Source organism: Agelaius tricolor, unplaced genomic scaffold, assembly GCF_023055355.1.
Source record: "Agelaius tricolor isolate 1412-34295 unplaced genomic scaffold, bAgeTri1.0.p SCAF_20, whole genome shotgun sequence".
NCBI classification, from domain to species: Eukaryota; Metazoa; Chordata; class Aves; order Passeriformes; family Icteridae; genus Agelaius; species Agelaius tricolor.
Genome location: NW_027269280.1, coordinates 10,643,904 through 10,671,732, shown reverse-complemented (window position 1 = coordinate 10,671,732; position 27,829 = coordinate 10,643,904). Strand labels below are relative to the sequence as shown.

General features: G+C 43.0%; 1 protein-coding gene and 1 long non-coding RNA gene across 2 annotated transcripts in view; one reads left to right on the top strand and one right to left on the bottom strand.

Annotated features, from left to right (window-relative positions):
* Positions 1-6,561: 6,561 nt before the first annotated feature.
* Positions 6,562-7,731, bottom strand: LOC139598779 (uncharacterized). Its single transcript, XR_011682006.1, has 2 exons — positions 7,331-7,731; positions 6,562-7,195 (listed from the first exon to the last, which is right to left on the bottom strand). It is a non-coding gene; the product is annotated as an uncharacterized lncRNA (long non-coding RNA).
* Positions 7,732-7,885: 154 nt separating this feature from the next.
* Positions 7,886-27,829, top strand: part of SPPL3 (signal peptide peptidase like 3) — a 56,276-nt gene continuing 36,332 nt past the window's right edge. Inside the window, exon 1 of the mRNA XM_071445543.1 lies at positions 7,886-8,251. Within this exon, the coding sequence (XP_071301644.1) occupies positions 8,229-8,251 (23 nt within the window). The 5' untranslated portion in view covers positions 7,886-8,228. The remainder of the gene's footprint in view (positions 8,252-27,829) is intronic.

Sequence of the window (27,829 nt, the reverse complement as noted above, 5' to 3'; positions counted from 1 at the left end):
GGTCTTCAGCCTGGTGTCTCTTGGCTTGGAATTTGGGGTTATCCTGCTTCCAGCTTCCCTACACCATGGTCCCGAGGTAACGCGCCCGACCGTCAGCAGAGTGGGCACAGCACAGCCTCCCGCCTTTACACCCCCCAAAAAAAACAAAATACAAAATTGAGCCACTTCAGACCCCCCACGACTGTCCTGAGCCAGTGCTGATAAAGGGACCCTTGGCTATCTGTTTACATTGGAGCAAATGTAAATTCTCCAAGGTTCATATTTATCTGTGTGCTTTAGCAAGTTACTGAACTTTGGACTTCAGCACTGCCGCAGCAGTTCACAAAGTGCAGAGGGAGAGAAGGCAGGGGGAGGGGGAAAGGGAGGGAAGCAGGAGAGAGAAGGAGAAGAAAATGAAGGGATAAAAAATCTGCAGCATGGAAAAGTGAGTATGGAAAGAACACTAGGAAGATGGGGATGGAGAAGTACAGCTTACTTCTGGCCCCGTTCATTTTGGAGAAGGAAGGAGGTGGCGTACCCAAAAGGAGGAGCTGTGCTGGGCTGCCCATGGTTCAGGACAAGGTGCTGCTGTTGGAATATCACAGAACCTGCTCAGAGCTCTGGCAGTGGTGAAGTACAGCCAGTGTCAGGCCCTGCCAAAGGCTTTGGGCTGAGAGAAAGCCACACTGGCAGCTGCACTGGTCTTTGTGCATCCCCCAGCAGAGGGGCAGGCGACCACTGGCTTTATGTGAACCTTCCCAAACCTCACAGGGTATTCTGAAGCTCCAGCTGATTTCTGTGGCAGACCATGAAGACTTAAGTGGCTTTTTCATTTCTGGCTTTGGCTGCTGGGTATCTTGATGTGCAAATTCTAGTAGTACCTCCATTTTACCTTGCTATGTTATTGCCCAACTATGAGCAGGAGCAGTGTTCCCACATAATCTGGGGGATTGCAGGGCTTGCCCCTCTGAGCTTGTGATTCACGTGTTTGATAAAGGATAGCCCTGGGTGCTGGGTCATGCTCAAACCCCTGCTCTATCATCAAATGCCCTACTACTCCTGATGGAGCAAGCTTGTGGTTCCCCTTTATCATCTGCCTCCATCCCTTCCTGATACCAGCCCTGCTCTGAGGTTCTGCTCCCACCTGTTGGGTGATTTCCTAAAACAGGATCCCTGGCTTGGCTGGAACTGCTTAAAACAATTCCCCAGGAATCTTTTTGACTAAATTCTCTTTTCTGGTCTGAAATAATATGAATTAACCTATCTACTTTGAGTGGCTAAATTAGGGAGTAACCTGATATGCACGTGTGGGCTCGATTGTCTCACACGAGTGACTCCTGGGAGGATGTAAAGCTGTTGTCTCAATGGAAGCTTGCCAGGGCAGCTGCGGGTGTCCGTACACTCCCATCAGCCTGAGCTAAACAGAGCCTGCTAGGGCTGTCCCCAGACTGGGCAGTGTCCCAAGACAATGCTGCAGAGGACCTTGGCTCCTGGTTTCCCTCCTGTTTTCCCTGCTGGGCACCGCTGGCCGAGCTCTCCAGGCTCCTGAGTCAGCAGCTGCGGGACAGAGTTCCTGCAGAGGGACCCTCCTCCTCCAGGCACGGGCGGGACTGGGACTGTGCTAACTCTTGTCTTTTATTTCAGATCTGCTCCGTGCCCAGAGCACCACGTCCCCTCCCTGCAGGGCGTTAACAAAGCTCTAATGGATACTGACGACTTTGTGTGGCTAAAAACGATTGAGAATCCCGAGTCCATGTAAAAACATTTATTTGAAGAAATGTTCACGTGAACATTAATGTAAAGACAACTTCAGCTTCTAAAGATGTTTTTGGGGTCATACTCTTAATAAGGAGTTGTGCTGGTTTTGCACCCATCACAAGAGTGTTTAAAGAATGGTGAGCATTTTTGGCATTGTACTCTCAGTGTGTTGATACAATTTCCATGCATTTTATTTGTTATTACATTTTTCCTTTATTCCCTCCCCTCAGGTAGACATGACAACATTAGTGGCTGATAACAGTAATTTTCAATTGTAATTACAGTATCCAACCATGACATACAGTTTCTGCATGATATGTCCTTATAATTCCAGGATTTTGCAAACAGACACAGCAGATTGTGGAGCTCTTGCAATATGTGACAGAGGAGATGCTGTCATTGTGTGTTACTGATTTCTGCCTCTCTTTGATATGGTGATCTCTTTTACATAAACCAAGGTGGAAAATATTACCACTGTTCTTATTAGAAGGATTGTCCATATTCTGTTGGTATATAAACCTACTGAATGTTTGAGGGGTGATGGGGAAGTTTAAACAAAGAACAGCAATATTTGTCAGTGGAAGCTGTAAAGAGAAGAAAGCATAACAACAAGTTATGTTTATATTATGTGGTTTCAAGGATTCCTTATGCACCCAGAAGTCCTGATGCTGCTGCTTCTGCTTGCCTTGAGGATCTTCAGCTGTAGAAGCTTTTTTTTTTTGAGACCAGTGACCTTTGAAGTCTATAAAACCAGAAATGCACATCTGTTTGTATGATAGGACCTCCCTGAATGCTACAACTGGATGCCATGTGGAGAACGCTTAACTGAACAAGGAAACATTTCAAATACTGAGGAGGAGGTAAATATTCTCTGTCACTTTATCCTGAAGGAATTTTTCCCTTGGTCTATTGGAACTGTCCATTTTAAACTATAGGAACCTGGACAATTAGCAAAAAACCAAATGAACGTAGCCACTTTTGTCTTCCCATTCATTGGAACCTGCCAGGCTGTGCCAGTGATTAGCTCAGCCCCACTAAGTATTTCAGAGCCTCAGTGCAGGAAAACCAGCGAGCTTTTCAGTGTTTCTTAAATGTTAGAAATGCCTAGTGGTCAGACTGAAAGGGATTCCTGCTGGGAATTAGCCAGCATCCCTATTTTATAGCCTGGCACTAAGGATTGCAATGTCATATTCCTCAGATTTTATTACAAGTGCACTTTTGAGGTGATGAGAGAATAGCAGAGGTCAAAGGTAGAAGTTAGATTATAGTTTTATTGGAGGAAGAGCTCAGTTTCAGAGTGCCATAATCAGACAATGTTCTCCTGCTGCTGAATTGTACTCAGGGATTGTGCCTTGAGGATGAATATTTTAAATAAGGGGACTTGTGTTTCCTATATCCATTTTTATCTATTACCAGTGCTTACTCTATGTTGATTTTCCTTGTAACCATTTCCCAGGCCATGACTTGATTCTCAAGTCACTCTGATTAAAATGATCTTGGTCATTGTAACAGGGGAAACTTAAAGCTTGAAGACACCAAGAGATACCTGCTTGCTTTTCTCATGTTTGCAGTATTTGGTTTTGTATTATCTGTTCCAAAGTAATCTCCTCTAATAAAGTGAGTGAATTACTTAACACTGAAAACACTGCATGAAAGCATGAATGGGTACACAATAGGAACATTATTCTGATTTTACATGTACTGGTCTGTATTCTGCTCATTGCACTAAATAAGGGCAAAGCCAGAGTAAGGGACAGCAGAGTCCTGTGAACCTCATGGAATGCAGAATAGACTCACAAACCCTCACTCCTGTATCAACACCATTTTTACCTCTGATTTAATGTATTGAATTATATCTATTATGAAGTGTACATGATGAAAAACACAGTAATTTGCTGGTACAATGTGGATTGAAGGAGCATACAGAGAAGGAAAAAAAGCCTAAATATATTTGTGATAAAAGTGCTACTAGAGGGAGCCCATATAATTCCCTGAATAGGGTGGTAAAATTGCCAATGGCAAATGAAACACAGAGAAATGGTTCTTTTAATAATTCTTTACCATTTTACTGTTCTTCCTGCTGGGACTGATAAATGCTTTACTGGCCTGAATGACATTAACATAATCCCCTCCTTGAAATGTGAGAGCTATTATGATAATTTTCACCCTTATTTCTGTTATTGGGGGGAAAAAAGCTACGTGAGTACCAAAACTGATTATTATTTGTGCATTGGGAGCTTAGTCCCAAAAGAAACACAGGAGTGTGAAAAATCTGAGATAATTGTCATTTATACTTTGTTTTCACAGGGCTGGATTTCAGCTATTTGTGCAAACCCTGAGTATCTCAGTGGGGAAGGACTTGCTTGAACACATGTTTTAATGTTTCCAATATATACACATTTAGGTTCTAATGTAGTAGTCTTTGGTGTAAATATGTGGTTATAATTGGAAAATGTGATTTTACTGAGAAGGAAGCTGGGTTTTTTCATCAGTGGGCTGGGTTGGATGCAGAGCTTGGAGTTGTGGTAAATCCATGGGGCAAATGGGTTTAAATTACAGATTTTCTCTACACATTCCTCTGCCTGTATGTGGAAACGGGACTGTGTCCTCCTTCCCAGTCATCTTCGTTTTCTCCCTCCACTTATTCCCAGTTTCTACCATCAGGGTGAGGGTGGAGATCAGGAGCAGCCCTGAGCTGGGTTATGAAGGAGTTTCCCACTAGGTGGTAGTGAAGAGAATCGTGTCACACATGGTCACTGCACCTTGTAATTAGGTTTGTAAAGGGGAATCCCACAAGGATCTCACAAGCAAATAGCCCAGCGTAGCTCCCAGCTGTACAGTCAGAAGTGCATCTCTTGATTTTTGGGTTTTTTCCTTCCTTCTCTGCTCCTGTCCATTTGTTCCTTCCTGAACAAAGCAGGGTTGACAACTCTACCTGTCATTTCCTTTCCTGAAGGGTGAAGTGTCTACATGAAGCTCCTCTGGTTCTTTCCACCTCCATTACAGCAGAATCAAGACATGGTTAGCTAAATGTCATCTGCTGACATTTAAACAATTTGGAGGTGAGGACTCTTTGTAGCCAGTACTTTCATCTGATTTTTCTCTACCATGCTTGTCTCTGGGAGCTGCCCTTCCAAATATAAAAATAATTTAAAAAACGGTTTTGTTTGCTGCTAGTTCTGAAATACCTTGACAGGTCTAAGGAAAGCATCAGTCTACATCAAAGGTTCCAGGCAGAACAGGCACTCTGGGAGGACTTTGTAATGTCAGAGTAAACTGTCACTGAAATTCAGACTAAAGCTCTCTTGTACGTCCAAAGAGAGACTGTACAAAAGATACACTGAGAAAATTATCTGAGGAATGCAAGCAGTGCTCCAGTTTGCAGGTGAGAGTAGATGCTGGGTCTGCAGGGAGGAATAAATTTCTCCTGTGAATTCATCCCACTGCTATCCTGTAATGATAGAGCAAGCTTGCAAAATCATTTAATAGTCTAGTCACAAAGCCTGAGATGCTGGAAAGAAATTATACTTTAATTGCTCATCAGCTATAAATCATTTGTGCCAAATTAATGTGCTGGAAATTTTGCAAGACTGAGAAACTGGAAGCTATTTCAATATGAACACAAAGCAGGGATATTGTTTCATAGATACCAATATCAGTTTTACATCCTTCTTCTCAGCAAAAAGAAAATTAGGAAAGGCTCTTTAGTATCAAGACAAGGCTGAAAACTGATTTATCTCTCCCTGCATTGATTTAAAAGGACTGAGAAGTTATTTTTTCTTCTTACATTTACTCTGTTATCATCAATAAAAAGGGTAGCACCAACAGGCATTCCAGGCATTCAGGTTTGCACCACAGTAGAGTGAGGATTCCAAATTATTTATTTATTATCTAAGCATTTCTGCAGGTTTTTCTGCTGTGCTGAGAAGAACAAAAGCAGGGAACTTATCCATTGTGCAAATCCTACCCAAAGCCTGAGATTTTTGGTTTTTTAGACAGGGGATATGTGTATGTGGGAACACCAGAGTTTCCCCCCAAACAGAGTGGGCTGTGAGCCCTCTGTTCCAGCCCTGAGCATGACTCCCTTCCTCCTCCCTCCCTTCTCCTCTCACATCCACCAAAGCTCCCTGATCTCCCCCCGAGATGGGCACAGGGACTGTGCAAGCCGAGGGCAGAGATCAGACAGGGCAGGAAGTTTCTCCAGCTGGGAGGAAAGTTCAGAATTCCCCACCCTCTGATCCTTGCAGCACCCCCAGCTGCCAGGACTGAGCCCAGCAGGGATCTGTGACCCCACTGGGTACTTGGGGCATTTCCACCTCCCAGCTGATAAATCCGATTCTCCAGCAGATTTAGAAGTGGGTAAAGTGCTGATTATGTTGGGAGCTCTAAGGTCATTCCTGTCCACAAGGCCAAAGGGCTGGGGAAAACACTGAGCATTTGGATGCTGAAGTGACACAACCTGCATCACTTGTTTTGAAAGCATAAAGATATAGGGGAAGAAACCCTCAGAGTCCAGCACCATCTTACTAAAAGCCTTGTTCAACTGGAGCACAGGAGTCCCAGGCCTTCCCTCCATCAAGACCAGGTAAACCTGTCTTGCACGTGCATCATCTTCCTGCTGCAGCTCCCCAAAATTTCAGGCTTTTTTGCAGTTTGCTCTGTATTGACTGATGAGCTGAGCTAGCAGGGATGAAGTGACCTGCCCAGGATTACACAGCAACTAGTGACACAACAAAGATGAACAGAGACATTCCTTACTTTTAATCCTCTGTCATGACCACACACCAGCCTAAGGTCTTCCCATTCGAGAGAATAAATGAGATGGACAAAATGAAAATATTTTATTCAATCCACTAATAGGAACAAACAAAAGTGTGGTTCCAAATTTCAGAGGCATCTGGCATCCCTGTAGATGCAATGAAAAATGTCCAAATGTCCCATTATTTTTTGGAAGATTTAAACAAAATTCTATCGAGGCATAGAATTTCTTCATCCTTGTTTTTAAAACAAATACATATTTTTACCAGCCCCTGGCATTTGTTCTTCTATTTATATTTGATGCAGTTACATCACCTCTAGCTGTATGTTCAAACTGGCTGTTTTCCCTCCCACACTGAAAGGGACAATGAGTGGGAATGCACAGCTGGACTGGAACAATTGATTCAAGCTCTGCAAAGCCGCACTTGCACAAAATTGCTGCAAGTGAACTCCCAGGAGGTAAATAAGGATTACTCACGTGAGCAAACCCAGCAAAAAGCACTGGTCCTGTATTTGGCAGAAACACAACGAAGGGCTGAGGGTTTGGCAGCAGACACCAGACCAGTATCAACGCAGCAGTTTCTCTGCCTGAGACTCGCACAGGTTTAATATCAGGCTGGTGATAAAATGAAGCACGTGATTTTTATTTGGTCAAAGTATCTGGATTTTGTTAAAGTATCTGGAATGTTATTTTCCTTCCCTAAAAAAAAAAAACCCAACATTTGAGCATTTGATCCTACGGATATTACTTGGTTTCAAAGATTCAAAAATACAGCAATCTCTGGGAACACCTGTGCATGTGATGCATTAACACCGCGGGTAGGAATTATTTTACCTGAACGGTGCATTTAGCACCCAGCCCACGTCCGGAGGAGCCCCGCGCCACAGCGCTCTCCGGGGCAGGCAGGGGCTGCTGCGGGACGGGGAAAGCAGCGCCGTGAGGGGCAGCGGGAGCGGCCCCGGGGTCACGGTCCGAGCCGGCCACACTCGCCCTGCCCGGCACCCCGGGGGAGCTGCGGGAAAGGAAGCGCCGGCTTGGGGAGTCACCTCGGGAGCCGCGGCTGCTCGCCGGAAGCCCCCAGCCCCAAAACCCTCCCGCAACCCGCGCTGCTTTTCTGCCGGCGGAAGCTCCGTCCGCCGCCCTCTCTCGCAGCCCCCCTCTCGCCGAGGCTCCGGCGCGGTGTCCGCGGCGAACCGGCGCGGCCGGGCCCGGCAAGCAGCGCCGCCCGCCGCCTCCCCGCGCCCCACAGCGCCTGCGCGCGGCCGGCGGCGGCGGCACGTGAAGGTGTTGTGGGCACGTGACCCCGCGCGCCGCTCGGGCCCCGCCCCTCGGCGTGGCCCCGCCCCCGCCGTGCGCGAGCGCGGGCACGCGGCGCGGCCTGGCCCGGCCGCCCGGTGCCGCCGCCTCCCGCCCCCGCCCCGCCCCGCGCCGCCGTCGCCGCCGCCGCCGCCGCCCCGCCGGCCATGAGGCCCCGCCGGCGCCCTAGCGCGGCCCCGCGTCGCGGCTGCTGAGCCTCCGCCCGCCCCGCCGCCACCATCGCCCTACCCGCCCGCGCGGGGACCCCCCCTCGGCTCCCCTCCCTCCTCACAGCCGCCGCCATGTTGGGCCGGGAGCCGCAGCGGGGCCGCCACTGAGCCCCGGAGCCTGCGAGGAGGAGGCGGAGGAGGAGGCGGAGGAGGAGCCCGGGCCCGGCCGCCCCGCAGAGCCCAGCGCCGGCCGCCCAGCCGCAGCCATGGCGGAGCAGACCTACTCCTGGTGAGCCGCGGGGCCGAGGCCGCGGGAGGGTCCGACCCGGCCGGGCCGCGCCGAGCGCAGCCCCACGCGGGGCCGGTGTCCCGGGCGGGGGGGCCGGCGGGGGGGGGGGCTGCGGCGGGGACCGGGGCGGGAAGGAGCGCGCTGGTGGAGGGGCTGCGGGCTGAGGGCTCGGCGCGGCTGAGGAGGAGGGGATTAGGGGGAGAGGAGGAGGGACGGGGCGGCCGGGCTGTGCGGATCCCCCCCGCCGGCACCGGGCAGCAGGAGAGGATCGCCGGGAGCATTGGCGGGGCTGTCACCCCCGATCCTGTCCTGTCCCGGAGGGCTCCCTGTGAGCTGATCCCTGCACGCCCGATCCGCCGGGCCTGGACAGGGACAGGAGCTCGTTCAGGGCTGTGAGGCTGCAGGTCACCTCTGCCTAAAGGGAGGTTTATGCCAGCGCAGGCTGGTAAGTCGGTGGTGTGTGCGTGTGTGTGTGTGTGTGTGTGTGTGTTTTCACCTAGCGACAATAGGCTTGGTCCCTGTACAGGAAATAGAACGACGAGGAAGAGACCAGTTCCTGTGGAAAGACATGAAGTGTAGCAAATGAGAGGGCATTTTTTTCTGTGTCCTGACACTGTCTCGGGCCTAGCTGGCAGTGGATAAAGGAGACGAGGTGCAGTTTCTTCCTATGAATGTGGGGGTTTTGTTCTGTTGTGGATCACAGCCAAAATACCTCAAATTTACCTGCGCATCATCACTATTGACCTGACCACTGCAGCAATTTATTGTGATATTCTCACTGCATTTTAAATCCAGTGATGTCATCTAGAGTTGTTTCTTAGATTTTTTTTTTTGAAAAAAGTTACTTGCTTTGAAATAAGTCCCTTATTAAAAAAGGAATTAATTCTTAGTTTTTGACCTTGGTGTGTGCTGAATGTGGAGAATGGTTTGAGCATGAACCAAAAATCCCTGTTCTGAATGGTCCTATTACTTTTCAAAACTTGGAACCCAGTGGGGATTTCTGTTCTGCCACATGTTGAGACTTTGGCAGCCCCTTCTTCCCTCTCCCGTCTCTTCTCTGTCAAGAACCAACATTTGTATCAGTCTTCTGCTTTTTAGATGTTCTTATTTTGTTTCACAAGCTCAGTTCAAGCTCAGACAAGTGGTCTGGTCTGCTTTAAAATAGCAGTGAAAACTCAACTCTTCTGACTTAAAAGATCATTTACATATTGACACAGTAAATGAATATTGGTACAGATTTAGGCAGTTTAATGTAGTTCAGTTAAATGTGTCTTAGTGTGTTTTAATTGCAGTATGAAATGATAAATTCATAAACTCTTGGATTTGTCAGCTTTCTGGAAAGAAGTAAATGAAACAAAATGTCATTTACACATTATTTTAATCTTAACTCATTTGCTGTTTGAAATGATTGTTTTTGCCATAGTAATAGTCTAAAGGGAGGATATTTAACAGAGGCTGAGAGAAGGGTTTGCTCTTCTGAAATGACAATTTCATTCTCCTGTGTATTTTAGGGGAATTGTCATTTAAGGTCTTCACTGTGCTAGGTGGATCTGAAGAATGGAAGTTCTTTCTTACAGTACTGAGGTTGTAGCAGAATGAGGACATGATGTGTCTTTAAACCCTGTAATTTTAGGTCTGTGTTCTCCATGGTGTCCTCATGCACCTGAGGTTTCTGTCACTTTGCATTTTTACCTGTGCTCAGCCTTGCCTGGGAGCTGTGGGAGCAGTGGACAGAGCAAAAATCCAATTGCAGTCATGCTCTCCTCTCTGTGGGTATTTCATTACTTACACTTCTAACAACAATTTTGCCTTGGTTTATTTACAGTTGTGATGATGCAGCTCAGTGTAAAATTGGCCAGTGCTTTAGCACTTGTAGGACTAATGTGCATTTTGTCCCCTGGGGAGGCTGGTGCTGGTGTGCAGCAGGGCTGTGCCCAGGAGCTGCTGCAGGAGCTGTGTTTGGAAGTTGGCTGATCCCATCCTGTCCATTTGCCAGACCTGCAGCTTTCCAAGAACAGGTGTGTTGTGTGCTGCAGTGTCCAGCTGCTGTACACACACCTTATTTCACATCTGAAAATGCCTCATCTGGCAGTCAGAAAAGCCCTTTCATGCCCCTGGCTCTGCAGGGATGTAAATTGGTTCCCAGCTGCAGTAGCACTTCCCTTTTGTGCAGGTGCACAAGGCTTGGTTCCATCTTTTTGTCCCTAACTGTCTGCATGTGTTGTTGAGCCACTGTAGCTTCATAAGGTATGATAAAAGCTTATTATGGGTTTGATTTTTTGAAAAAAACCCCAAAGTCACAGTTGTGTTAAAAATACTTTGAAACAATGTACTTGCCAGCTGTGATTAGTGGACATCAGCATTGGCAAACATGAGAATCAGGGCTTATTTCAATGACTGACAGTCTTGTTAATTATGATGTTTGCAAGAGATGAGAACTAATTCTCATATTGCTTTATTTATTGGTTTGTAAATATGAATCTGAGATTTTAAGGTAGGTTTATATATTTATTTTGCATTCCAAGTGAACCAAATGCAATTACTTTCTTTTATTAAGGTACTATAAGAAGGAGAGACTTATGCTTTCCCCCCATCTCTTTCATAGTTTTAAATACATGAGTTGTCTTTTGACACTGTTCCTGTAAGGAATTTCTTCTGACTACTTCTTTATTTCTTCAGTAGTGCCCACACCTATAACAAAATGTACTTTTATTTAAATTTTTAGTATCTTAAGTCATCTTGCTGAGCCAGTAATTCAGATAAAGGTGTCTTATCCTGAAAGGAGGCTCTGCTGAGAATTTTGCTGGTAAAGAAGAATACTGTCATCCTGGAAAAACTAATTTTAATGTGAAATGTGGGATAGGTCCCAGGTGGAAATACTCTTTCAAAGAATATGGACTTTTTAAAAAGAAAGGGTGTTTGAATCAAATGCTTGTCAGCAGTGAGTAGAGAAACTTTCTTTTGTCAAATTCCTGCATTAATAAAAGGAAAGGAGAGCTGTGTACAATACTGCTGCATGGCAAGGTTGCTCATGATTTTGTAGATTAAATAAGAGCTAAAATTAGTTTTCTGCAAGTGGAATAGAATGGGAGAGGAAAGAGGTTGTTGAATACCCATTTTCCCCTTGCTTCCTGTGTGTGCTCCAGCAAGGAAATGCAACAGGGGAGTGACAAAAGTTTCTGCTCAACTGAGGAGGGAATAAGCATGGGCAGAGCAGTGCATATATTTATATACATGTGTGTGTGTAAGATTAGTAAATACCAAGGAATTTATCTGCAGGCACCAAACCGTGTGGAGTGTGACAGCAGCTGAGTTTGGAAGCAGCAGGACCTCGATCATTGCTTTGTGAAATACTTGGTCTGTCCCTAATTTCTGGCATTTTGTGGTGGTGTTTTGTGCTGGAGCCTGTTGAGAAGGCCCAGCACCATTCCTATCTTGTTTATCTGCAGTTAGTAGGTGTTTAGTGTTTTTCAAGGCCTGATGTAACACCCCCTCCCTTTTTACTGCTGCCCAGTCTGGCAATAGAGATTGCTTTGTTCTTTTTTTTTTTTTTTTTTTTCCCTTTCAATGCACAAAAGATTTTCACAGCTTCCTTCATTGGTGAAGAGCAAAGAAGGGGATTTCTACACCAAAATCAAATGTGGTTTTAATATTTCCTTTCCAAGAGTGTTGTATAAGGGTAATGTGGATTGCCATGTGTGCGTGCCCTCTCAGGGTGGTGATTAGGAGACAGACTGGGAGGGCAAGCTAAGAACAAAAAAAGAAAGCACTGTATTGAGTCACTAATCTTAAGAACAACTGAACTCCCTGTTAAATGTTATAATCAGTGGGATGATTCTTGTATTAGCCATCAAATGTTTCATGAGTGAAATGGTGATATATTTAGAAGCTTCTCTTCATAATGCAAAGGGTGTGGAAATTAAATCTAATGATGTGTCAGAGTAATCAATAAAACTACTGGGTTTTGGAATAAGTGTAAATGTACAGTGCTGTCTTTGCTTCTGGGAGAATTCAAATTGGTTGGTGTTAGAAGTCTTTCTGAATTCAGAGGTCTGAGAATTTGCTTTGATTGCAATTAAGCATTTAGCATGCTGCTGCCATGAATTAAAATGCAGTTTCTTCCAGAAGACTCAGGTGGTGCTTTCAAGTCTTAGTTGGCTGGATTAGATGTATATGTGGGAGGGCAGGGAGTAAGAGGAGCTGCAGCTTGTTGACAGAACTTGTCAAATACTAGTAAAATAATTTTTTGCATTCAAGATTTTTTACTTGTTTGCTCAGTTTAGGTTGGGAGACCTTAACTGACTAATTAAGGTGTTTTGAGGATGGGAGGCAGTTTACAACAGGAAAAGAATAATTCACCTGAATTTTAAAAATCTTGCACTTGATAGGCAACAGATTGCAATGCACATAGATGAAATTCTGTTGTGCTGCCATCAAAAATCTGTCATGAAATCCTGGCACGCAAATGTGGAGTTTGGCCCTTAATCTTGCAATTTTCAGGAACTGAAATTACCGGCCACATTCCATTTTAAGGATTGTTAGGAGCTTCCTGAGAACAAGGATGTCATTGTATGAATGTGCATGAGTATCTAGCATGAGAAAAGTGCCTTAAACCTCAGTATATTTGAGAATATCAGGTTTAGAGTTCATATGTTTGTCTTTCAGGACCAGTCTCACTTCACTTGTTTGTCACCCTCCCTGGAGCTTTTGCTATCTCGGGCTGTGGATCAGGGCCCTGTCTGCAGCACTGGGCTGAAAGGCAAATAGAGCAAAGAGCATGGGATAAGTAGAAGTTTACAGTAACTCAAATGTACATGTGTATAGTGACTGATAAGCTCAAGGAAAAAAATCCTCCTGTCACTGTTTGCTAATTGTAAGGCTGTATTTACTAATATATTAGTAATTCTGGAGGAAAAAATTTAAAGTGGAGAACAGAAATCAATATTCTCTTGGTGCTGGTGTGCAGTACCTCTTTTAATTGAGATTTCTGTCAGTTCTGCCTTTAACCTTTCCAGGGTACTATGGTAATAATAGTTACTGGTTCCCTTAGTTTTACCCAGTGACTGGAGACCTTGGCTAGGATGCAGGAGGAGATCAGTTCCATCCCCCAGGGTTTCTGGCTTTGCATCTCTCACCTTCTAGGGGAGTGTTCTCATCACCAAACTATGTGTTATTCAGAGGTTGAGCTTTGTGTGTCCACTTCAATCTCTTTCACTTCATATAAAATCCTGTAAATATTTGCTGGGCCAAGAGGCAGACATGCCTTTCTGTCTGGGACTGGCAGAGACCTGGATTCCCTGCCTGCATAAAAACCTGCTTTGGAAGACTGCAGGGTCTGTAGTTTGTGGGGTAGTTCAGGCTGCTTTTCTGGGGGTGAAAGGTTGAATTTCCATGAGCAGAAGATGACCTGAATGTGATTCCTTGTCACAGGTGAATGAGTACTTAGGTGTGTGGATCCACCAATATCAATACTTGTTCCTGTGGCTTGTGTGAGGTTTGATGGAGCTGAGAACATCTCTCTCTTCTGCTGAAGCATAGGGTCCAATAAATTGCTTATTTTGTGCACTTTAAGATTTTGGTATGAGTTAAGCAGCCTGATGCTGTTGGAATTTGAGGAATTTTGTAGTGACCACCAGACAAATTAATTGAGGATATTGAGTTAAGTTGTGTTTTGGTGAATAGCACCATTTTTAATACTAGCTAGATTCAGTTGCTGAAAACTCAGTCATTTGTCACTGAAACACAATGCCAAAAAAGGGGTATTTAGGAAAACTTCCTACAAAAAGTACTTTGAAAAATCCGTCAGGCTTTTTAAAATTCAGTGATTTTTATTTCCTGAAATTTGAAAGAAGAGCAGAGCAGACTCTGTTCTTTTTCAATATCTCAGCTATTTTATATAATTATTTTGATAATGTGATGTGCCAACATCTGTGGCATAGGTGCCATTGTCTTTATTGTCCTTTGACATTTTATGATGACTCTAAGCATTGTAATACACTCTAAAAGCAAATAATTGGCACAAATTGTTTAGTCCAAACACCCTAATTTGATTCTGGTGGCACATGAGGGAAGTTTCCATGAAGAACCAAGGGTGAATTTGTAGAAGCAAGTTGTGCACATGTTCTCTGTGCTGCTGCAGGGCTGTAGTGTCAGTGATGAGGATTGAAATGCAGCGAGTCAGGCAGCGCTGGGCGTTGTGTGGAGCGAAGCACGAGCTGGACGGGATCCAGGCAGTCAGAGCCACTCTGCAAGGTGATGATTTAATAAGATTAATGGAGCATATGTGTCCTTGCAACACTTGCTGATTCCCTTTCTCTTTAATTCTTCCAAGGGTGCTTGTGCTGATGATCTCTTCTCCTAAATCCCTTGGTGTCTGTGCCTGAAATACCCTGATCTCCCTGCCCTCCTGTGCCTCCCGAGAGCAGCTCAGCTCTCACCATACATTAAATGTCTCTCTGTCTGCTAGAACCTCCATGATGACACTATCCCAGAGCTCATTAATTGTGTAGCTGTGTTGCTGTCATCTTCATTATGAGATTCTGTTGAGTATTTCTTTTTAGGGCCAGACCCATGCCTCAGGTCTCAGATTCCCTTGGATAGCCTCCATATCTGTGTGTCACATTAAGTGGTATGGTATAGGCAGGGCTGTCAGAAAGTCACAATGTTCTGCTGCCTCTTTGGAGGGATACTTTGTAACTGATAACTAACCAAGTTAACATTGTTAATGTCCTACAACAACAAGGGTTCAAAATAATGCATGAAATAAAGCTGAAGTGACTTTTTTTTTCAGGATGTCAGAAAAGAGGTACTTTAAAACCATCACAGCCAGTGTCATAAAGCAGGGGTGAATGCACTAAAAAGATTATTCTCTACTGTACAATGTTATCCTTAAAATTCCATTACTGAAGTTGGCAACGTAGAAGTTGGAGAGATAAAATCATATCTCAGAGTGTGTATGTGGTAGGATTTTCCCTGACCAGTGGAATTGAAAGGAAAATTACACTGACTCTCAATTTTTCCTACTGTGACTCCAGGTTTGGATGTTCTTCCTTCACTTCCTGTAGCTCCTTCATAGACTTTTGACCCAAAAAGTTATTTTCCCATGCAGCTGGGTATGTAGCCAAAGACTGGGAAAGGATTCTCTTCCATTTTTATGCCATAACCTTGTTCCTGCAGGAGCTTCCACAGCAAAGGTTGTGTGGGGGAAGCAGGGGGTCCCACCTTCTGTTCATACACAATCTTTAACTTCAGCCAGGAGTTGGCAAGCTTACCTTACTTATTCAAGAAATAGGCTTGATTTCAGTTCATCTGAAAGGAAAAAATAGTTCTGTGCAACATTAACTACTGACTGTTAAAGGTAAGCACCCTGCAGTCCTCTTAGTTGTACTCAGTGCTTCTCTGCTTGCTTAATTTGCAAGTCCAAATTTCCTTCTTCATTCCTAGATACTCTGCTGGTTTTTGAACAGAAGTATCTTTAAAAGGTCCTTTTGTTCATCTGATAACTAGCCAACAGGTGACTTCTAGTAAATATGCAATGATACATAATTTTAAGTATATTTCAAACTATTTCAGAAGTTTAGGGATCAACAGAAATGTTGAGAATTGATAGTGTTTGACTGAATCACAGAAGTCTGGGAGCTCTGCTTGTGCTATTTTCTCATGACAGTAGTACTGCAAATAGCAGCTTCATGTTAGAATAGCAAAACCCTGTACATGTGGATTCCTGGTGCAGTGTGGCTTCAGGTGGTACAAAAAAATCAAGTGATCTCAGCATGTAAATGTGGTGCACGTTTCTGTACAGCACAGACAGTTTTGGAGAGGGGTTCTCTACATGGGTTGAGCTAGTAGCAAGTGTATATCCTCAGGATTTATTTCAATTTCAGTCATTACTGGAATAATAAGCCCAGCTGACTCCAGTTGAGATAGCACAGCTTGGACAAGAACCAGCATTACAAAATGTTTGAGCTCTGCAGTAGCACAATTAGCAGGACAGAGGTGAACACAGCAGCTGAATTATGGCTCCACTCAGTTCTGGTGTCTGTGCCTGCTGGCCATCTGAAATCCCTTCTGGTCAGATAGACAGCCCAGGCTTAAAACTTGATTTAGATTTATCTGGAAACTTTAGTACTGGGTAGAAATTCAGCAGAGTAATTATTGTAGTTAGTATCAGCTGGCTGTTGATACAGATCTATTGGATATATAAGAGCAAAGCTCAATGGTGAGTTGTTACACAAAGAAGTGATTTTACTAGGGCCACTTTCAGGTTTACAGTTGTGATTTATCTCACCATCATCTCTGTCAGACCCATTTGGCAAGATAAAATAGGTGTAGTGTGACTTAGACTTATTTAGTCAATGGGAAGTCCCTTCCCTAGGTCACTGTTAGCTGAAGGTGAGGTGGGTGAAGGAGCAGGAGGCAGAGGAGCACACAGAGCTGCCTCCTGTGCATTTCTGTAGCCTGTGTTGTTGTGTTGCAGACTGCTGAGGTGAGGGGTGTCTGCCTTGCTTTCTAGGTTTGATGGTGCAAGGTCATTCTGGTCCCTTTAGAAGCTCAGATTGATGGCTGTGTGCTGGAGGAGAGATTATCTGCTCCCTGAACTCTCCTTGAGGTGCCTGATCCTACACCTTCCCTTGAATTGCTGCTCAGAAAAGCTACCACAAAGGGCTAAAAGCTCTCGTGGGGAACATTATGATCTCTGCAGGGTTTTGAAGATGAAGAGTAGAATCTAATTAAGCTTTATGGTGAAAATAGTTTAAAGAGTGCTTTTTTCCTCAAGAAAAAGGAAACTTTAAAGCTAAATAGTGAAGAGCTGAACTTTTTTTTTCTTTAATTTTCTGCTAACTTGTCTACTTCTAAAGCAGATGCAGCTGTAAGCAGTTACAGATGGTACAGAACAGAAAGATAAGTCTTTCTCATACTTAAGTGCCTTAGAAGAACCCCAGTGTTAGTATTCCAACTAGTTATCTTTCTCTTTATTTTTTATATTTTTGCAGATAAAAAAGCATGCTACCTTAAAGCTGAATCAAAAGATGAAAAGAGTCTGCCATAAACCAAAAATATTTCTCTGCAGGGGGCTTTACTGGAAAAAGTTTCATAAGATTTCCAAAACACCCTCTTAGAAGAATGTTCCTGCTTTTTGTTGTCACAAGAAAAGCTTCTTGGCTATTTGGGCAAGAGTTTGTTGGAAAGAGTCTCTGTCTGTTCTGCTACCTGTTTTTTGCACCTGGAACTGCCTCAGCTGCCATAACCCTGGCACTTGGGTGTGTGAATGTTCTGTGGTTCCCCCCACAGTTTGTGAGGCAGCAGTCAGGCCCTGGCCAGTCAAGCTCAGCACAACTTAAGATCCTTTTTTTTTGAATTTGCCTCTCAGTAGGAGGTGGCAGAAGCAGGGTGCCTGTTTTGATGGTCAGTATTTTGTATTTTCATGCCAGCTGAATCCCCTTGTGACTTGGTGCAGCTGTGAGTAGTCAAGTTCATTTCAGAATCTCACCAGCCATCATCTGACAGCATGAATTTGTCTTAGTACAGGGCCAGCATGATTAAAGCTGCTTAAATGTGGCTAGACTGGTTACTCTATGGCTTTGACTGACACAGGAGTGTATTTTTACCACTGTCACTGAAGAGTCAGAGTTGGATGCTGCTGGTGTTAACTCATTCTTTTACGGAATGCTGATAAATCAGGTTTCATTCTACCCAGGCAGTGATAAAGAATGTGTGAGTAAAGTAACTCCAGCAGCATTCAGAGCTGCTCTTTCTGATAAGGTCATATTGGTCAATTTGACTTTAGCTTGTTGATTGTAAGGCATGACTGTTAAATGCTTTGATTAAACTATTAGTTGTTAGTTTTATTTTTTTATCTGACTTGTGAATACATTGCTAAAAAGAGTTTGGATTTCTAAGCACGTAATCAATAAATAGCAGTCTCAGTGTCAGAGGTATGAGGTGTGGTTTTGGATTGGCTTTAGAGTCAATATAGGTGAGAAAACATCCTGTTTTCTGATTTCTGTGATAAAAACAACCAACCTCTTTCATACTAGAAAGCCCACTATGTCTTGATAACTTAAAAAAAAATCATGGTATTCTGCATATTTTTAACTTAAGTACAAGAATTGCTGGGGAAATGAAACCTCCAAATAAGACTTTTTTATACATGTTGGGATGGAAGGATGGGTTTTGTCTAGGAAGCAATGTAGTGTTCAGATCAATATCCTCCATACCTGAGGGGACTCTGTAATGTCTTTGTACACTAAGTTTTGGGTGAATGTTCTTTTATCAGTTAGGCCAGCTGCATTTTTTAACCTGTGTAATCTACAAAGTGATGATTGCTAGGTTAGGGAAAAGGTGGAGACCCTGGGGTTTTTGCTATGGTGTCTTCTGTTCTAGGCTTAACCCAGTAGTGCCTGCATGTATGTGTGTGTGTGTTAACCTTTTGTCACATTCATTGCCAAAACCACCTGTATCTCACAGGCAGACCAGCTGTGTGGTTCTAGGTTCCTGCTCTTTCTTGCTCTGAACCACTGTTTTTCTTCAGTTGTTACATTTGCTTTATGAGGAGGCAGTGACTTAGCAAGGAGATGGGATTTGCAGCAGATTCTGCCCTCAGAGTTCTGCTCTGCATGACCAACTCTGTCACTTAGAAAAGAAAGGGTATGAATGTGAATAAACCCTTCTTCTATTAGTCCTTGGATGCAGTGAGGATTATACTCCAGATAGTTAGAACAAAGTTAGATGGAAGAATTTCTCTACTGCTGGTATGATGAGAGTGACCAAGGCCAGAACTGGCACAGGCTTTGTGGTGGTCAGGGACAGGTTGATCTCCTGGAGGGCAGCTTTGATCAGAACCCTGTGCAAGACGAGGAGCAGGGCTGCAGTCAGAGCCTGGGGATAAAGGATGGAGCTGGTAGGGTAAAGAAGTTAAGCAGGAATTTGCACAGACTGTCTTTAGGTAATACTTTGAGAGCAAGTTAGGCCACTCAAGTATCATCTGTGTGGCTTGAGTGAAACTGTACACATCAGAGAGGATCAACTTCATCTTCTGGTTTTGGCTTCTGGATAAGTGCAAGTGATCAATTATGGTGTCAGGTAGGGGTATTCCTCTGTGTGCTTGTTAGCTCTTCATCTGCTGTACTTTTTGTGTGTGTTCTTTCTGTGTTGCTTCAGATGGAGATACTCCTTTGGTCTGAACTTTCTTGGTTTAGTCTGTTACCCACCTCTCTGCATCCCATAAGAAGTCAGATTACAGATTTAGTAAGATTTTTGTCATAAATACTGAAGTAGTCCTTTTGCACAGTGTGTTGTTCCCTGTCCAAGCAAAGCTGCCAGAACTATTACACATTTGTCTTACAGAGCATTACAGAAAGATTTTCGAGGTGAAGTGGTTGATGAGGTCCTCAGAGGTGACACAGCCTGTCCTGTGTGTGCTGGGGCAGCTCTGGGATGGAGCAGTGAGCTCAGCTCACACCTTGCAGGTGTCAGACACACACACAGTGTGTGCTGCTCTGCCTGGCCCCAGGGACAGTCTGAGCACAGCACTGCTCTGGGGCTCTGGGCAGAGCACTGCAGGCCTACAGGAACTGCCCTCTATATCCTGAGAGTCCTCTCTTTCTGCCACATAATAATCTGTTTTCTTTTGTCCTTTTTTGACTGCTTGCTGGCACTGTGACAAGCATAACATTCTGTGTATGATGGAACATTGTCAATAAATATGCCTGGGATGATGTGCCTGCCTCAGCTGCACTTTAGATGAACTTAGGCCTGGAACTGCAGCACATTCTTACTCTTGGGTAATGTGGCTGTTAGAGGACCAAGAGAAGGGTGGAGTTGGGCAATGAATTGTGTAGAGTTTTTAGGTTGAACAACCTTATTCAGAAAAATGGCACTTCTGGACTTGGATGGCTGACAGTGCCTGGGATGAGGCTGAGCTGCATTGATAGAAGGCAGGCTATGTTTTCTTATGTTAAAGACTCAATTGGCTGGAACCTGGTTCAAATAACTTACTGCTCCAGTTCTGGGAGACACTGATACAGTTACCTTTCATTAGGGTAAAGTGTGAAAATTTGTTATCCCTTGTTGCTAATAGAAGCCCTTATTTTGCTGATTGTAGTTTCAGCTGTTGGAAGTTTTTTGTAATGGAATTTTTCAGTGCAGTTAGGCAAGTGGCTGCTGAATGTCCTGTATCTTGGTACTGCATAGGAAATGGATAGCTCTGGAGGAGCAGGATTCTAGAACTCCATGACAATCTATTTATAATGTCTATATGACTAATTTGGAAAGGCTGCAGTGCTATAATTTGTCCAAATTTGTTGAAGTGAGATCACAGAATCTCCTGACCCCTCTGGACCCTGAATAATGCCCCAAATCATCCAAAGAGATCCAGCTTCTCCTTCATTTCTGTGGCTGTTAATTCTTTTGATGATAGTTTGTAAAGAGAGAGGAACAATGGAAGTAATTTAAAAATAGTTGTGGGAATGGTGTGAATTCATGGATCTTAGCTAGTGTGGCATCTTATCAGGATAGTGCTGTCCTTTATTTTTTCTGTGCAAGCACTGTAAAAATGAAGTAAATATTTAGATTTTCTTGTCGTTGTAGACACCTGAGGACAGTAACTCTGCAAAATGCCCAACTAATAGAAATTCATAGTGCTCTTGTTTTGGAAACAAAAGTTGCTTTGAGGAGTAGATGTTTTGTAACTAAAAGTGGCTTGGGTATATATGTTGAGATATTTTTAGTAATCAATGCTGAGTGGATGTTTTCTTGATGATGGGGAATTTTTAGCATGTTGTAACTAGGTCTCTTTTTTTCTTTTAAAAAAATCTTACTAAACTTAGGGATATGCCACCCACCCATTTCTGATACAAGGCAAGTGGGCTAAGACCAAATGGTGATAAAAATCCTGCACAACTCTAATGCCATTTGCAATTTTCTTCACAAAAGTAATCTTCTTTCTAGTTGCTTTGTAAGATTTAAATGTATCAGAAATTGCTTTTGATTTTACAATTAGGGAATTGTCGAAAATGAATTGGGTTCCATTCTTTCCAAGAGGAAGGATCCCATGGATGTGAAGGTGTGCTGGGTGAGGCTGAAGGAAGGTGGTGTGTTTTGGTTGCTGTGTGGTTGTGGTTCTGAGTTCCTCCTGAAGCCTTGCTCTGGTTGAGATCAGTGCCAGACCTTCCTTGCTGCCAGCCAAACTGGGCTTTCCCTGCTGGAAAGGTAGGAAAACTCTCTGAAGCAGAAAATGTGAAGAGAATGGCTGAGAAACCCTTTCTGTCACTGTGGTGGTTGGATTTAAGGTCTGTGTTGTTTTCAGGACATGAGGAGAGAATTGCAGTGCATGCTATCAGTAGAGTTCAGTGACAGGCAATCAGTGCCCTGCTTTGCTTATTAACAAGTGTTGGGTTCTGTACCAGGTGTAATTTCCACACTAAGGCACATTCCACACAGTCACTGGAAATGAGGAGCTGGTGTTTGTTTGTTTGTTTGTTTGTTTGGTGAAACAGCATCTATACTTCAGGGCATTTGCTTGGGCTGGGGGCTTTTTGTTGTGTTTCCTTCTTTCTTACAGCGATTGATAATTGATTAACCCCTGAAAGAAAATAATTGCTGCTGAATGGCTTATGCTGTGACACCAGAAGCCTGTAATCAGCTGCTACAGACACTGCTGTTTTGCCACAATTTGCCTGTGACAATTGTCTGAACATTGTCAGGAACCAGCTCAGTTGTGCTTGGACTTTTCCAGGCACAGTTACTTACATTTCTCATAGCTCACCATGAGAAGCATCACAGCATTTGTGTACCTGTATTGTGTTTTGTAAAGAAATTTTTCACTTGTGCAATAGTCTGGCTTTGGATGTGGTAGAGATGCTTATATTTTTATTTGTCTTTTCCTAATAATGTCTCAGGAGGTGCATCTCCAGCCAGTGTCTTGTTTGAAATTTCAGGGAAATTATCATTCTGTGCTTTGAATATCTCCCTATTACCATGGCAAATAATTCATGCTGCTAATTAAGACACTGCTAGGATTGCACAGAAAGATGGGCAGGGAAGGAATACAGCTTACTTATGCTGACAATTTATCTGTCTTATAAATTTATAGGGCAGCTGCTGCCAAGGAGGCTCAGGGTTTACCAATGAAGATACATGACCTGGTCCATGGTATTTGTCCTGAAGGGAGGAGGGAAGAGCCAGACATGTTTTGTCTGGTCCATTTGGAGGCACGGGGTTAGGAGCAGCACTGTGCCCTGCCAAATTTGTGTTCCACAGGAGAGAAGCACATTGAGAGAGACTGTTCTGCACAGAGCTGAGGGCTGGAAACTGGGAAGGCCACGAGTTCCCTGTAGAACTGATGAGTGGCAGTTTCGTGCTGGGCAGAGTTTCTTACACAGGCCTTGCAAACCTCAAGGAGCCTCTTTTGTAACTGTGAAATGAATGGGAAGCCATTGCACAATCTGGCAAATGAGTAATAAATCCAGCAGACTGTTTTGGTGTTGGTTGGAGTTAGAGCAATTAGACCTGATTAAGGTTTGTGTTAGACACCAGGGAAGAATCAACACTGAAGAAAGCTGATGGCAGTGTCTTGTCTTTGTTGTCCACCTGGAGACTCTAAAACTAATTATTCTGTGCTATGTTCTGACTGTGTATCATAAGCCAGATACTATTTCTGCCTTTTTTTCTTTTCCTGTTGTTATGGGTAAGATGAGTTAAATTCCATCTTGTCTGAAATTTGCTGGGTCATTTGTATATTATTACTAAATCTTGTTTGATAGAAAAAGATGAAAATCGTCAGCTTTACCAATGGCATTGTGGTAGTTCATACTGCACCCTGTCTGGAACTGAGTTGTACTGCCATTGCACACTTACTGCAGAAAATCAAACGCCTAATATTGAAAAAGAATGTTTTTCTAGTCTTTCTTCTCAATAAAAGATAATGTTTTCCTTTGTAAGGGCCTATGTGATTAGATGTTTATCCTCTGTTCCCAGGAGAGCAGACATTGTGGTTTGTATTTTCTGTTTTGTGAAACAAGATTTCATATAGCTGACTACATCTCTGGAATCTATGTCATTCTCCCCCTAAAATGAACTGAAAGCAAATTGGCTTTCTAAAACCTGAAAGAAGCCTAGAGCAAACTCTTTGTCATCACATTCCTGGTCAAATCCAGCATTTGCCTTCCACTGAGTTTCTAATATTTTGTAATGTCTGTGGTTTCCCATGGGGTTGCTTAGGTGAATGTAATAAGCGAGAGCTGTTGAAAGAGAAAAGAATGAAGACTTCATCATGAGCTGAATTGAGCAAAAACTCTTGGGGGTTGCATGCATGTTTTGCATGTAGTTCTTTAAAATCCTGCTACTTTTAATCCAGTGTTTCTTTCCTTCGCAATTATTAATCAGAGACAGAAAATACCAACTATTACACAAAACCTATGTAGACTAATTGAAGTCCTACTGGTATATACCAGAAATATATCAGAAATCTATCAGAAATTATGGGGTGATTATTCACATCAACTGAATTTTAAACTTCAGCTCCAGGAGTGCATAAACACCTGCAGGGAATGGAGGGAGCAGAGGGCGCTCGTCAGCCCTGGGCAGAGATGAGTCCTTCACTGAGGTGTGGGGAGCTGCTCTTGGGAGGGAAGAGGGGCCTGAACAGCCTGTGTCCACCTGGCTGAGCATGGCAATGTACAGACAGACAGACAGCAGGGCAGTTCCAGACACAGGGAGCCAGCAAATGCGGGTTTCTGACTGAGAACTTGGCTCTGATGGCAGAAGTGCAACCTCAACGTGTCCTGCAGCATCACTCATAAATGTGAGCCCTTGCCTTAAGAGGTGCATGGTTCTCTATGTGTTTGGTATTTTTAGAACTGGTTTGGGGTTGAAAATGTGTTTTCCAGGAGTTACACTGTTATATTTAAAAGAAAATTTGGGCAATATTAGAGAAAAATATCTGGACAAATTAGTGTTCAGTCTTGAGTAAAAAAAAGTTCACTTTCAAGTAAAGTTCTCTTCATTTTTTCATCTACAAATTCTATCTGTCACCTTTTTGTCACATTTTTCTCTCTTTGTCATCTTATAATGTTGGCCAACTTTGTTAATTTTGCGTAATTATTTGTCTTTCCTTGCATTTTAAATACTTTTATTTAGAACTGTCTGAAAATACAGACAACAAAACAGGCAGGGAAAATGTCTGAAACTTTGTGCTGCTGTGATTTTTGTTGTTGTTCTGCTTAATCCTGTGCAACACAGGTTACAGTTGCTCATGCATAAAATCTTAACTTAAAAAGTCTCACCAGTGCCAACCAGTGATGAGAGAGTATTTTAAAAACAGCTTAAAATTTGTGTTAGCTACATCCTCACGGTGCTTCACTTCTTATGCAAAAGCAGATTTCAAATAAAACATAAAGGATGACTAAGGGGATATTTTTAAATTTTTCATTTTACTTTGTTCACTTTGTACAATCAAATGTGAATAATGTTATGAAAGTGAAATAGCATTTTAATATTATTTTGGTCTCAAAATAGCATATTGTTTTTAGGTACAGGAATCAATGCATGTGGCAAACTCACCGTGAATTGTGTCTAAATTTAGTAGGTGTCTTCAACAATCAACCAAAAATTCTAATGTTCAAGTCAGCTTTGTCATCTTGCTACTACATTTTCCTGAGTGTAACTTTTATTGGAGTGAGTCTGTGTTCTAGTTCTGATGGGAGTGCTTTTGCCTAAAGGGTGCTCTGGAATTATGACTGTTCCAAGGGTGAACTTGGTTATTTTTAGGAAGGTTAAACATCTGGATGTTCACCACAGAATCTTTTCCAAAAAAGCATTTTGTTTCTGAGCAAGAAATATCAGCAGAAATATAGATGGAGCCCAACAGAGTGTAATCTCTGCCTTCCCAGGGCACTTGGGTATTTTCAGACTGGTCTGTTGCCTAAAGTGCCTCTGGGATTACAGAAGGATATCGGGAGGATTTAGCTCTGCAGTATTTTTGTAGGTGGCTTGGAGACTTTGGAATCCAGAGCTGGGATGAAACCAAGCAGAGGTGCCAGATTAGGAGTGGTTATGGGGGACACAAGGATTATATTTGAAATGTTTCTAAGAGTCCATGTGTTTGCATTCTGGGTGGAAAAAAAAAAATTGATTGAGATCAGTTGATTGGAGAAAATTGTTCTCTATCAGTGTTAAACAGTTTTCTGGATTCAGAAATTTAAAAAATGGTACAGGTACAATATAGGATTTGGAGTAGAAAATTTAAGTTGTATGTAATGATTTTAAGTCTTTCCCATATATGTTTTATGTGTGTGGGAAAAAAACCTTGAGGTAAATTGTGCAAGTTAAATGAATTAAAACTGAAATGACTTCAAAAAGAGGCTGACTTCTCTTTTATGATCTGTCTTACACCCTTGATTATACACAATACTGCTTTTAAAATGGATCCTGCCTGCCTAGTTTGAATGGCTAGATCAAAAGTCTTATGAAAATATGCTAATGTATTATGAAAATATTGATTGCTGAAACATTGCATTTCCAGCTCAGGGCTATTTTTCTCCCACAGCAGTTTCCAGGTGCTGCTTAGAGAACTGTGACATCCCCTTTCTAATTTTCTCAGTACATTTTGAATGTCCTTAGCTCTACACTCTTTTTTTTCCTTAAGCAGGAAAACTTCAGATTTTCAAATATTCATTCCTGTTCTAGTTTTCTGATATTGTTGACAAAATGGTAAATCTGCTTCTGGTGGGAGGCAATTTTTTAAATTAATGATACATAGGTGTTTTATGTACCCCTTGAGGATATCACAGCTCTCATGTGTACCTGCTGAAAGGTTTCTGTCTCTCCAGCTGTGTATTTGCTGGTGTGATAAGAGCTTGCTCCTCCCCACAAATACAGTTTAATTTCACTTGTTTGAATGTTGATAGTGGGAGCTGTTGCCAAGTTGAAAAGACTCTTTTGTTTGTTTGAAGTGTTTAAATCCGGTCACTCACTTTGATTTATGTTTTGGTACTCGCTCCATACATTACATGAAAATGTGAATTGAAACAGATGGTGAAGGATCAGCATTTAGGCTTCCAGCATGTACAATTTCCTGGAAAGCTGAGTCTTCTACTATGCCATCAGCAGCCTGTGTTCAAAACCACATCGTGTTTGTTTTATAGTAGCTCCTGGATGCCAGGCATATATTAAGTTGTTCTGAGCTGCTGCTGCATGGACATCCCCATTGAGCCCAGCAGTTCTGTGTTTTTCCTAAAAGAAATGAGCTGTTAATTCCCTAATCCTTGGGGAAATGATTTTAAGTTAATGTCAAAATTGGAGGCCATTGCCTCTGTGCGTTCAGAATTCCTACTCCAGTGTCTGTTCACTCTTTTCAAAGCAATCCTGTGAAGGATGGAAAGAATAGAAGTTAACCTGCCTTGCATTTATGTGATTTCCTTTCTATGCATGTGGTTGGAAGTGTCATGGTTTTTACCAACTCCTGAAAAATCTGATGTGGCTGCTCCTGTCAGGGCTGGACTGTTTGTCTGGGTTCAGTTTATGCTGGTGGAGATGTAATCTGACTCTGCTGTGACATTTAATGAATATTGAGGGAAAAACTTCTTTTTAGAAGTGGATCTCTGCTCTGCTGTGCTGCAGTTTCTCTAGCCTAAAACACACATTAAAGAGTACAGCTTGAATTAATGAAATGTGTGTTTAGAATGACTGGTGCAAATTAGTGGATGACCTGAAACAGGAGAGAACTTACTTTCCTATGTAATGTTACATCAATGCCTTTACCTAGAAATTTGCTTTTTAAAAGGCAACCATTTTGTCCAGTAAAATTAGTATTTTGGCTTTGTTTGGGATTTCTAATAGTTTTCAAGCCTGGCAATCTGTGGGTTTGCAGAATATTACAGACTCACCCTGTGTGTTGTGTGATGCTCATCTGGGGTGTGCATTTCAGTTCTGTGTTTGTAGGAGGAGGATGATGATGAAATGACAATATCTCTCTGATGAAACTAGTTCAGTTTTCAAGTGGCTGTAATTTGATGCTGGTCAAACAGAGATTTCATTTGCTCCTGGACATGAAGACTCCTGTACTTCAGTTTGTCCAAAAGGTTTTTGTGGTGCAATATTGAAGACATGACAGCTGCTGTTGAGAAAATTTGCTGTTAATAAGCATTTCAGCATTTGGAAGCCCAGCTCAGCATGTGAGATGCCTCTAATAATCTCTGAACATTATCATTTAATTAAACCTCTACTGTTTAGAATAAGTGAGTACAAAAGAGCAGTAGGACATGTTCTCCTTCTTTTTCTTGTTTCTCAAGACTGAAAGGAACATACTGGGTAATACATTTGGAACTGGTCCACTTGGTTTTTGTGTCCTTTGGGTTTTGGTGTCCCCTCCCCCAAAAAAGCACAGTGGGTGAAACTTGGAAGAACTGCCACTTCTTGTGTTGTCACTAGTGTTCCTGTGACTATGGAGATGTTAATTGGAAAAAGAAATTGGATTTGAGAGGGCAATTGGATCAGTTTACAGTTTGGTGTTGGGAAAGAGTGTAGGTTCCCTGGTGTAACACAATTTTAGGTCGTTTTAATCTCATAGTTCTTCTACTT